The sequence below is a fragment of the Lygodium microphyllum genome, chromosome 7 (genome assembly GCF_053477565.2).
Source record: "Lygodium microphyllum isolate KBCC chromosome 7, Lygodium_microphyllum_v1.1.10, whole genome shotgun sequence".
In the NCBI taxonomy this organism is placed as follows: Eukaryota; Viridiplantae; Streptophyta; class Polypodiopsida; order Schizaeales; family Lygodiaceae; genus Lygodium; species Lygodium microphyllum.
Genome location: NC_141141.1, coordinates 52867849 through 52880346, shown reverse-complemented (window position 1 = coordinate 52880346; position 12498 = coordinate 52867849). Strand labels below are relative to the sequence as shown.

The 12498-nt window shown below is 39.0% G+C and overlaps 1 protein-coding gene across 1 annotated transcript in view; it reads right to left on the bottom strand.

Annotated features, from left to right (window-relative positions):
* Window positions 1-6901: 6901 nt before the first annotated feature.
* The window catches only part of LOC148033444 (uncharacterized), a 49789-nt gene continuing 44192 nt past the window's right edge, over window positions 6902-12498 (bottom strand). The window contains exons 3-8 of the mRNA XM_087681369.1: window positions 9842-9879; window positions 8553-8663; window positions 7872-7951; window positions 7656-7692; window positions 7474-7515; window positions 6902-7338 (exon numbers count right to left, since the gene is read on the bottom strand). Coding sequence (XP_087537495.1) covers window positions 7265-7338; window positions 7474-7515; window positions 7656-7692; window positions 7872-7951; window positions 8553-8663; window positions 9842-9879 — 382 coding nt within the window. The 3' untranslated portion in view covers window positions 6902-7264. The remainder of the gene's footprint in view (window positions 7339-7473; window positions 7516-7655; window positions 7693-7871; window positions 7952-8552; window positions 8664-9841; window positions 9880-12498) is intronic.

Genomic DNA, 12498 nt, shown 5'->3' with positions numbered 1-12498 from the left:
TGTCATGTGGGTGGCGTTTGAGTGATGCTATGGGCCATTCTAGCCTTAGGGATCCATAGCCAGGCATTTCCCTCATAGTAGCCTTGGGCGTGCAAGAGGTCTTTAGGAACCCATCTTAGCTTGATCATGCTTTGATTTCTGTAATAGCGTCTCAGCCTCCTGGGTTTAGAGTTTCTTGTGTTATGAAGACGTGGGCGTCTACTCCTAGGCGGTGGTTGCAGTTGTTTAGGCCTCCATTGAAACTCGAGTTGTTGGGCCTTAGCTTTTGCCATTGTGAGCGGCGGCCCATGAGACTTGGTGGATGGTGGTTGAAGAGAGAGAGAGGATATTAATGTCTTTAAAGGGCCAACATGGCCTATGAGACTGCACCAATCTATATTATCTATACTATACTATGCTTATATTATATCTTATAATTGAGACATCTATCTAACCTATCCACCTATCATATTCCCTATCCTACATGGCACAACTACATACCCCTGGATCTAAAAGATATAGCATATTATAAAAGGCTTACGTATTCTAATATTCATCCCTATTCATGCATAATGTGTTGAATCTCTCTCTCTCTCTCTCTCTCTCTCTCTCTCTCTCTCTCTCTCTCTCTCTCTCTCTCTCTCTCTCTCTCTCTCTCTCTCTCTCTCTCTCTCTCTCTCTCTTTGTGCGTGCGTGCGTGTGTGTGTGTGTGTGTGTGTGTGTGTGTGTGTGTGTGTGTGTGTGTGTGTGTGTGTGTGTGTGTGTGTGTGTGTGTGTGTGTGTGTGTGTGTGTGTGTGTGTGTGTGTGTGTGTGTGTGTGTGTGTGTGTGTGTGCGTGCTACCAAGCCAATTGCGCTCCATGTGTGGGAGGAGATGCTCTCAAATATAAGAGTATGAAAGGGAAGGTGCCTTTAAGGTATTCATTGAACACTATCACATTGATGGAGGAGCATGGATGTGTGAATATACACATCATTATCATCAACTTTTTGTTAGAGGTAGATGGTCAATGGTGAATGCCTCAAGGAGTCCAAGGATAGTTGGTTACAATACCTTCATGCTAAGTCTTCAACTAGTTGCCTATGCTAGAAGAATAGGTTGCTTGCTAAGCCCATCCTAGAAGAGCTGAGACAAAATGGGCCACTTATGCCCCTTACATTAAGCACATGTTGCTTGGCATTTATATATGGTGTATAAACATGTGGGGTTATACCCAATTATGAATATTCATGGGTCGCAAGCACACACAAACATATTAAATTTTCATGTTTGTGTATACAAACTACATATAGGATTTGGATCCGAATAAGATAGTAATGATTATGTATGCATGACTTTCATTGAGAAGGTTTTCACTTAACATCTCTAAAGTCTTCTATGTGGTACACATGATGCAATCCTCACGTGATATGCTATGACAAATGAGTGAACTAGTGGTTTTAACTAAAGTTGGCAAAGAACAATAGAGGGAGGAAGAGAGAGATGTGTGTGTGTGTTTTTCACGGGGGGTGTGGTTCGTGTATGTGGAGGTGGGTGTGTGTTTGTGACTAGTAATAATTGAGGTGTCAAAAAGGTTTTATCAACTTAATTATAATGCTTGAATCAAGTCACTAAGAAGGTTTAGAAAAAGACAAGGACACACATAAAGAAGAGGGGAGGGGTGTGGGTTAGGCATAACAACATCAATTATTTAATCCTAAACACTTTTCCATGTGATCAATGTTTGTATAGGTTGAAAGCAAATGGTTAGGATGATTAGCATGAAGCATGCTAAGAGATCACACTTATGGGCCTATTTGCCCGATGCGATGTAGTTAAGAAGGCACAATGAACACAAGCACAATGCATAAGGCGCATTGTCCATATTGCATGAATTATCATTACTATTTATTGGCATTTCAAGTGCATTAAATTTTACTATTTTAAGGCCAATAATTTTATTTTCATTCTAAATTGTATGCATATTGTAGATGTATGTAGTGCTTACAACTCCACTATCTTTAACAATAAACAAATTGGGGGACCATGTTTCTCTTTAGTACAAGTGACTAATAACAAGGATGAAAATACTACAAGATGGGCATCTTAAACTAAATAGTTAGTTGATTTGGGCATATGTAAACATGATTTTGTGTGCATGCACAAAGGGTTGTCATGCATGTGCCCACATATACACCATGTGTCTACCTATGTGAGAGAGAGAGAGAGAGAGAGAGAGAGAGAGAGAGAGAGAGAGAGAGAGAGAGAGAGAGAGAGAGAGAGAGAGACCTCAACAAGACCTTCTAGGTATGAATGATTTGTTGTTATGGTATGTAAAAATCAAACATTGTAGGTTAGGATCATCTAAAGAATGTATCTAAGGATGTGACACTAAAGAATACACTGTTTAAAGGTTTTACGAAAATGGAGATATAGAAAATATGGAATGTTCTACTCACATGTTGCACTTGAGTGCTGACCAGAATGCGAGCTCAGAGTGAGCAGAGATAGAGCGAAGAGCTTAGAGAATCGTGTAAGAGTGTACCAGTGTGTGTTGCACGGTACACAAAGAATAAAAATGTATTTATATGTTAGGGTATAACTAAAGGGTGTGTTCACACCCGTAAGTTTATACATGCAGGAGTTTACACCTAAAGGGGCTTTACACCCAACAACCTCCCACTTAAAGGCCCAAAGTGGTGCCTATTAACTATCCAACTCCCACTGGTCGAATGCAATGCTCATGCTGAGCCTTTGCAAGACTTTTAGTGAGAACATCTGTAGGGTTATCTTGGGTTTTGACCTTAGTCAGTGTAACAACGTCATCATCCAAAACCTATCGAATGAAATGGTACCGAACATCTGTGTTTGGTACAAGCATGAAACATGGCATTTTTAGCCAAGCATACTACACTCTGGCTATCACAACCAAGCACTGGAGTACGAGAAGAAAGACCAAAATCCTTGACCAAACGGCCAAGCCAAATAGCTTCATTAGAAATATATTCCGCCTCTGTAGTACTCAGTTCTACAATTTTCTGTGACCTTGAACAGCAAGAAATAACTCTACCAGCCAAAGTAAAGACATACCCACTGGTAGACTTTCTAGTGTCAAGATTTCTTGCCATGTCTAAATCACAAAACCCCTACAGCTCTAGTGTACCCTTTCCATAGCATATACATTTGTCTTGTGTACCTTTTAAGTATCTAAAGATACATTTCACTGCTTCCCAATGTGGTTCACCAAGGTTAGACATGACTCTACTAACAACTCCCACTACATGGGCAATGTTTGGACAAGTTGCAACCATGGCATACATCAAAAAACCACAATTTAATGCATAAGGTATGACTTTCTTCGCAATATCAGTTGCATCATCTTTTGGGCAATCAGCTTTGCTAAGCTTTGTATATGGTAGTAAAAGGACACCAAGAGAATTAGCATCATCCATATTAAATCTATCAAGTACTTTGTTGATGTACTTGTCTTGTGAGAGAAACAAGTGATGTCCTCTATCTCTTTTAATACGCATGCCCAAAATGTGTTCAGCTAGTCCCAAATCTTTCATTGAGAACACTGAACTCAACTACCTTTTAAGAGTATGTAAAGTACGCTTATGCTTTTTTGCAATCAGCATGGTATCCACTAATAAAAGAAGTACAACAAGACTTCCATCATTATCCTTCTTAGTGTATAAGCAGTGATCTACATGGCTGCATTTGAATCCATGGCTAAGCATAAAGGTATCAAATTTTTTATACCACTGTCTAGGGGCCTGTTCTAGCCCATATAAGCTGTGTTTCAACTTACAAAATAAATGCTCTTTCCCTAGAATAGCAAAACCTTCAAGCTATTTCATGTATAACTCTTCATCCCACTTTTCAATGAACTTTATTGTCATGAAAGGAATCAACTATGACATCTTGCTTGATCGACCCTAGATGAGAAGTGCACAAGTAATTGAAGATTGGGACAATGACTTAATGTTCTTTGGGAACTGCATAGACACTATTAGGATTGAGGGGGATACTTGGAAGAGCTCATCCTTCCGACAAGCAAATGATCAAGCTAAAGCTACAAACAAAACCTTGATAAACATCCTAACCAAAACCATCTTCACTTCTCAAAGCAACTAGGACAACAAATTGTTGAGTTAGTTGCAATGGAGCTTCTATATAGAGATGCAGGTTGAGAGAGAGAAGAGATAGAGACACACGATTTGTGGTACTGAAGAGAGTACCTTAATAATGTTTTAGATAGGTATAGGATAGGTATATGTACTATGTAGATACTGGCCCTTACGGGCGGACACGAGCATTGTCCTTTATCCCAACAACCTCCCCCACAACTAGCTATTCAACAACCATTAGCTGAAGATTCTTTTCCTTTTGATGTTGAAAATGAGCAACAACCTATTGTGCTACAACCACAGAAAATAATGGTCAGCAAATTGATGCACATGATGAAATAGGACAGTAAGAAGAACATGTTGAAAACAGGTTACAGCAGCAAGAAATTGTTGAAAATCAATCACCAGGTGATGGTGTGTACATACCTGAGAATGTAAGCCACTGCCTATCAACACCTATCATTGGGTAAGAATATCTACATGGGTCAGAAGGCAACCACAGAGATATTAGCCATCTTTGGATTGCATTTTATTGACTGATGAAGGTGAGCCATTGACATTTAAAGAGGCACACTCATGTGAAAACAAGAAAAAGTAAGAGCTTGCTATGCAAGAAGAGATAAAATCTCTATATGCGAACAACACATGAAAGCTTGTACCTTTGCCCAAGGATAGGAAGGCGATTCCTAACAAATAGATTTTTAAGGTGAAATGAATTGATGGAAAGCCCAAATACAAGGCACGTCTAGTTACTAAGGGTTATACACAGAAGGAAGGCATAAACTTCCAAGAGGTTTTCTCACCGGTGCATGAAACCTTTTAAAAGCATCAAACACTTCCTTTTTACTCTTTAGTACATTCACCCATGACTTTCTACTGAAATCATCAATAAAAGTGACAAAGTATCGTGCATTCCTATGTGAATTAACAAGCACAATGCACACATCTGAATGTACTAAGTCAAGAGCATTGGACTTCATAACAACACCAAAGTAATAAGAACACATGTTTTCCATATATGTAATCATTACAAAAATCAAGTCCAGAGCTTTTACATCAAATCTCCCTAAAGAGAAGAAAACTCCAAGGTTTTTCTGGCTCATATGATCAAGTCTTTTGTGCCAACGTTCCATCTGTGAATGAACTTCAACCACAGCCAAAAACTTGCCAGGTAATGCTTTACAATGCAAATAATACATTCCCCTTTTTGTTACCTTTAACAATCAGCATAGAGCCCCTATGGACCTTCCAAGATCCACCACTAAAGGTAGTAAAATACCCTCTTGCATCAAGCTGCTCAACTGACAGTAGATTTTTCTTTATGCCATGTACACATCTGACATCATGCAAAATCAACTCTTGACCATTTTCAAGGGCTAAGTGAATGATACCTACACCCTCTAGTTCACATGCATAATTGTTGCCCAAGTAAACCTTGCGTAGACAACCTGAAGTGGATTCACAAAATGACTCCAAAGAGGGAGTGACATGAAAAGAGGCAATTTTTTATTTTTGAAGGAAAATAGGAGACGTTAACATGCGCGTCTGATGTCCATGCAGCCCCGCAACGCGTGACTAGAAACGGTCGTCAACTCGTCCCCGCTGGACCCCACCCCGCGACACGTGACATGAAACGATCGCCCGCTGGTCCCACTGACCTGGAGCCTACGTCGCCTCGCCTGGTGCGGGTCGCAAGCAATCTACGACGCACGCTGGTTGCGACGACTGATACGTCGTCTGCTTGCTCCTGCGTGTTAGATAGCAGGAGTCACATTGGTCTTCTTTGTCACCTGTCGACCTTGCAACTGGGGACTACTGCCTGTGGCCTGCGTGAACCATTGTGACTCTGATACCAGTTTGTTGCACTTGAGTGCTGACCAAAATGCAAGCTCAAAGTGAGCAGAGATAGAGCAGAGAGCTTAGAGAATCGTGTAAGAGTGTACCAGTGTGTTGCACGGTACACAAAGAATAAAAATGTATTTATATGTTACAATACACGTTAGGGGTGTGTTCACACCCGTAAGTTTATACACGCAGGAATTTACACCCGAAGAGGCTTCACACCCAACATCACATAAAACCCACATTCAAGATCTAAGAATTTGTGTCATGCATTCAAGTAGCTTTCAAGAATGTATCATTACGTTCGGAACACACCATTTGCTTCACATAAAGAGCATCATGAGCTTTGCAATGATGCTAACCAAGCAAGTTAGTACAAACGATGAAGTGTACCTGTCATTTAAAAAAGGTAAAAGACGTGCCTTGCACGCACACACACTCTAGGTAGGCCAACAAGAGAATACACCATCGAATATGCCCCAACAAAAGCAGACAGTCAAAGGTAAGAAATTCATGGTAATGAGGGGAGACTTTGCTGAAGATGAGTTAGTTGTAAAGTTTTTGCATGCCACGTGCCTTTATTTTAGGACAATCTCCATAAAGATGGAGCTCTCATGCCTATACACAAAGCCTTGAGGACAAACTACCTTTAACCTTAATTTGGATTACTCAAGACTTCCAACATACCAATAATAAGGCTTATTATTGCAGCGTAAGGTGAAGTTTGTATTGGTGAACTGGTGGCTAGAATGTGAATACCCTATGACGAGGGCTGACTACTAAATGCTGCAAACCTGTCAAGAGGAAAGGGTTCTATGTTGATCAGGTCTGTGGAAGCACTCCTTTCCAATGATACAAGTAAGCATTCTCATCAAAGTTCCTCAATGCCATATCATTGTATATCCTTTCAGTACGTTGATCAAGAGATCCATTGTCTCAGAAACATAATTTCTGCTAATGCATACAGTTATAAGACACACCCAAAAGAAACTGCATGTCAACTTAGATTGCATTAACCGGTCATATATTTGCAGATGTCATGCAAGAAAGAAGCAAGTTTCTTGCACCAATTACAACATATTTGCAAGTACTTATTCTGTACTGGTTTCAACTTGCTAGTTAGTCACTTGAATGTTTCAAATATGAATGATAGAATCAGCACCATGTCTGCTCCATTCTTACCCACATCAGGGGGAAACAGCAGTCTCATTGGGGTGTCTTCTTACACTAAGCCATCGAAAAGACTATCACAGGGTCAACTTGCTTGAACATCAAATAAAAAATTCCATTGGCTATCACCATTCCAAGTTGAAGCTTTGAAGAAAAACAGGAATTCATTGCTTAAATTTCTCTCTCCTGGAAATAATTTCAGCAGCCCAAGTTCTTCCGAGCTCAGTTTGAAACTTCCCTGTACACAAATGGAACAAAACAAGTAATAATTAGCCAAAATATGGTGCTTTGAAGATGTAAAATTGAAGTGACAGAATGATCAAGCATACTTTCATGGAAACAGCACATGCATGCTTATACAAGATTCACTTACCTGCAGTAGACTCGTAGAAATCGTTTAAAACTTTTCCCTGTGCTGTACATTTCCAATAGAGAGCTCATGTCAGTGATAACGAACACAGCTCCTAGCTTTTTAAGTCCTAAAGCTAAACGACTTTGGAATATATATTTGGGAGACATCAAGAACTGCTAAATGAATACTGAATTCTAACTTACTTGTTTCATACTCTAACGCTTGTAGGATCATCTCTACCTGCACAAGTTTCAAAGTTATGCCCATCCAGACTCAGTCATCATTAGACCAATCATGAGGTGACGTTGCGAAAATAGCTGCCTTTTGTTTATACTAGATCTCAACTTTAAGAATACTTGAACATACACACAGCATGCTTGCTGCAAATATAAAGTGGAAAGAGCAACCCAATAGATTACCTTGTCAAAGTCTTTAACAAGATTTGCCTCCAGAGTTGCATTATTTTCGTACTCAAGCCACAGCTCCTTGACTTCATCAGCTGATACCAGCATTCAAACACAAGCAATATTAAAGGAGAATCACATTACCCAAACCAGAGTAATTGTATGGATTGGAGTCGTAGAAACAGTTTTCCAGAGGCTAACATTGAACTTATAAGAACAGAGATATAATGCAAAATACTGCAGATTTTGCAGCATCAATTCTTGTGGCCTACCTCACAAATGACATTAACTTGGCATCAAACAGTAAAATGATAAAGCGTACTCAAGCAAGCAAACCATCTCGAATGCAACCTGGAACACATTAGCATACCAATGCACTGATGGCAAACACAAATCATTAACCAAATTATGGTACAGTTACAGGACAAAACATTTTACATTACACAGCCAGCTCTTCCCATCTACAAACACTGATTATTATATGCCCCCTAACTGCTCCTGTTTTAATCCAGTAAAATATAAGATTTCCTTGCTCCAGCTGGCATCTAGTCTGCATAGGATAACTAAAGATGAGTCATTTGGCTATTCTATAGCACTAAGCATCTTCCAATGACATTCTCACTCAATAAACAAGCACGCTGCATCCAGGTAGAAAATGAAGAAACATCTTGCAAAAATGCAAAAAGACCAAGCCACCTGCCACACCACCGCCTAGTAAGTTGCACATCTCATCAATGGCTGCTCTCTCTCTCCTGCTTTTCTCTTCTTTTGGGATACCATCTGAAGGTGTTATATCACCAACTATAGCTGCAGCAAGAAACATGAGGACTTTTAAGTGGATAGATAAATATTTCAGCAATATACACAACCTGAGAAGGAAAATTAAAATGCAAGTTGAATATGAATATATCATAACACATGAAGTATTACATACAGCCAATGGACTTCATTCTGTGGCAAGTCGAATGGCAATATATCACAACACATGAAGCATTACATACAGCCAACAGACTTCATTTTGTACTACAAAGATGCCTCTAGATCTAAAAGTTCTGAAAGCCTATCTACATTAACCTTCTACTGCCATCTCTGAACCATAGCAGCCAGAAACATTAGAAACGTTTAGAAACGAAACGTCAAAAACGTGTTTCATAAGTTTCTTTCAAGAGGGGGTAAAATAAGAAATGCGGGTTTTTTAAAATAGGGATTTTTAATAGTTTTAACTGGGGAAAGAGATTCTAAACCTCTATGGAACTCTCTCTTAAACAAAGAATGGTTAATTGAGCTTGAGTGATAATAGAGTCAATTGAGAATAATACATTATACATTACCTATCCATCATCCATTACTGACATGTCACTTATGTCAAAGTTAGTCTTTGGACAAGCTATACTACGGTTTAGAACTCAAACATTATGATTCATACATATCATACAAAGAAAATTGAAATTTACATGTAAATAGCCTATCTATAATATGGATTGAGTCAAGTTGCAACATCATGATTCTTATTTCAAAACAAACTGACAAAATGTCAAAATCGAAAATGAATCGTAATATATACATAAATAACTCATAAATGAGACTTAAGTCCTATAATATTCAAATCTCAAGACAAGAATAGATACTAGATTGACAAAGTCCAATAACTAAACAAAATCACAAAAAATCACTATAAAGCACTCATGGCATGCTATTAAAGTGTGCAAATTATACAATCAAAAAGACTCGCATAGCTGATAGGTAGCATGTGTCTGACAAACAAAGCAACTGATATTGATGTCTACAAAAGTCCTTAAGAAAGCATTAACAAAACCAATGTCTATTATAAGACACTAGTCACTAAAAAGCACGAATGTGTGTGCGTGTGCGCGTGAGAGTGAGAGTGAGAGAGAGAGAGAGAGAAGGTCAAAATCACAGCAGTAGCTATGATATTCTTACTCTAAAACAATGATCAATCAGCAGTAATTGGCACTGAAAAATACCTTCAGCAATGTCATGAATCACAGCCATTTTGACGCACCTGTATCCAAAAAAAGAAAAATCAGCATAAGATGATGGCTAACTAACTTGTCAAGGAAAGGCATCTAAGCAAACATCTACATGAATTTTTAAGCATACTATATTTCCAATATAACACAACCGTGATGCAGTCAATATGCTCCTCTACCTATATTTCCTTCTAAGCTCTACGTGTGACTCGATGGAATGTTTCACAAGACTAAGAATTTGAAAAAGTACTAATTTTGCCTATGTCATTGGTCCGTAGAGATTGCTTCACAAAGTAGTTGGGGTTCAAGTAAAATAGGTTGTACATCATTGTCATCATGATTGGCGACATTGGCAGCGGTGGTATTAAGCAACCAAAGTCATTAGATGCATTAACATAAAATTGTGCCACATTAATTCGCTATTTTGGTCTCCAATAACAACCTCCAAAAGGCTTTACATGGTAGGACAAATGTGCCAAAAAATCCCTATAAATAAGGTATGTTATGGGCATTACTTATCACTTCCATTGTCTCCCCCACCCTCTCTCATTCAGATCAGTTTCTCTCCTCTCCAACCAACTGGCGCCCTCATTTCTTCTGCTGCCACTGCTGCATTTGGGTCTCCAACAAGCTGCCATACAATAACTTGACATTGATGGGGAAGCAGTCAAATTTGAAATTTTCAATGCTATGTAGGATACTAGATCGATTGAAGGCTTTGACCCTCAAACCTACAAATGCCTTGCAATAAGTGTATTGGTTCCTTACTAAGTTTAAGACATCTAATAGTCACCAAGGCATTCTCAAGCCCTTACACAAGTGGTCTTCATTCTCTCCAATCCTGATTATAAATCTTGATCATAGAAGCCTTGGTCAAGGATGCAGCAAGCCAAGCAAATGACAAGTCACTTATAACAATTGATGCTCTTGCTCAATCTGATCATATAGAATTTCCATATTTTAAGCATGCAGTCATTTTACATGTATCACATATTTCTCAGGACTAGGACCTACATCTCATGATGGAAAAAGACCACTCTCAAAAGGAGATTACCTTGCAGTGAGGTTCACTACTTATACTTGAGGAGTTAGGAAATCAAAGTAACAACTCCTTTTTTATCAACATGTATCATATACTTCTCAAGAATGGAGCCCCCATTTCACAAAGCAAGAAGATCACTCTCAAAAGGAGATCATCTTGCAGTGAGGTTCACTATTTATACTTTTGACGACTCCTTTTTTATCTCCGATAAAATGGGGATGCGACTTTTCCTTCTCTCAAGTACCTCTAGTCTTAATTTGTGCATATCACATGACAATCACGATGTAGTTCATGTTGACAATCATAAGGACATGTATTTTTGAAACCTCACTTAACTTGTGGATTAATTTTTAATCACATGATTAAGTAAATGTTGCACATGTGAGGTGCAACTGGGGTTAAAGTAAATTTATGAGCCCAGGACCCAAAGAAATCACGGGATGTCAAAGGCAAAAGTTGCTATTAATTATGCCGCACAGGTACTTGGTGGTATCTGGTGCCAGTTGTTGGCCTAGGTCATTCATTTGGCCATAAGTGTTAGTTGGTGACACTAGAGAAGTGACATTTAATGGTACCTAACGCCAATCTGATGGGCAAAGATGGCACAGAGATACTTGGGAATGGAAGTTGCCTAGCCAATTTAATTATTGGCCAGTCGGATTATTTTTCGAGGCACCGAAATAATTATTAGATTAATTTTCAGTATTTAAAGACTGAAAATTAATATTTAATTGTGGATAATGCTGGAAAAACCATTTGGGAAGGCTAGCACTTGTCAAAAATGCCCATGCAAGTTTATAAAACGTCTTTAGAGGCTGGAGAGAGGCATTTTTAGTGTATTCAACCTATAAGAGAGAGGGAGAAAACGCCACTAGCCTAATTTGCAGCTATTGGAGGACCTTCTAAGGCAGCCAAGGACATAGAAGACCAATCGGCAACAAGTGACAGCATCTAAAGGCTACTGAGACAGGGTAGCAGTAGTAAATTACTGATTTTCTTCAGTTCTTTGCATCTATGGGCTGTTGTGGTAGGGCAACAGCTGCATTTAACTAATTTTCAGTCATTCTTCGCAAAAAAACTCTGAATTTTCTCTCTCTACAGATTTCTCTCTCATCTGCCAGCCATTTTACAGCCCGGCTCCGAAGATCTCAGCATTTGGACCCTTGGAGGTTGAGAAATTGCAAATTTCTCTGCTGTAAATCCTAATTTACAACAGAAATTAGGGTTTAGCAGCAACCTTGGAAAGTGTGCCAAAAATTGAAAGCTCCAAGACTTGGATTCGAAAAATAAAGGCTGGTTTCATTGCCCATATACCAATTGTGTGTGTACAAGAGAGAGACAGTAGCGTGCTATATGATATTGCTATATATACACTTAGATTAAGTAACATTAATCTCTCATAATTAAGCTTGCCTTTTGGCAAACCCTTTTAGATAGACTAGTAGAGGAATGCCTTCATTGAGCCATTTTCACAATAAGCTTGCACATCCCCCTTTTCCTTGCAGCGTCTTCCTTCTCCCCATTACATCTATGACCTCATGTATTGCATGACCAAGGCAATGCCACTAGTCGCATTGCCCTTCTCAAATTGTTAGCAGCATACTCTGTG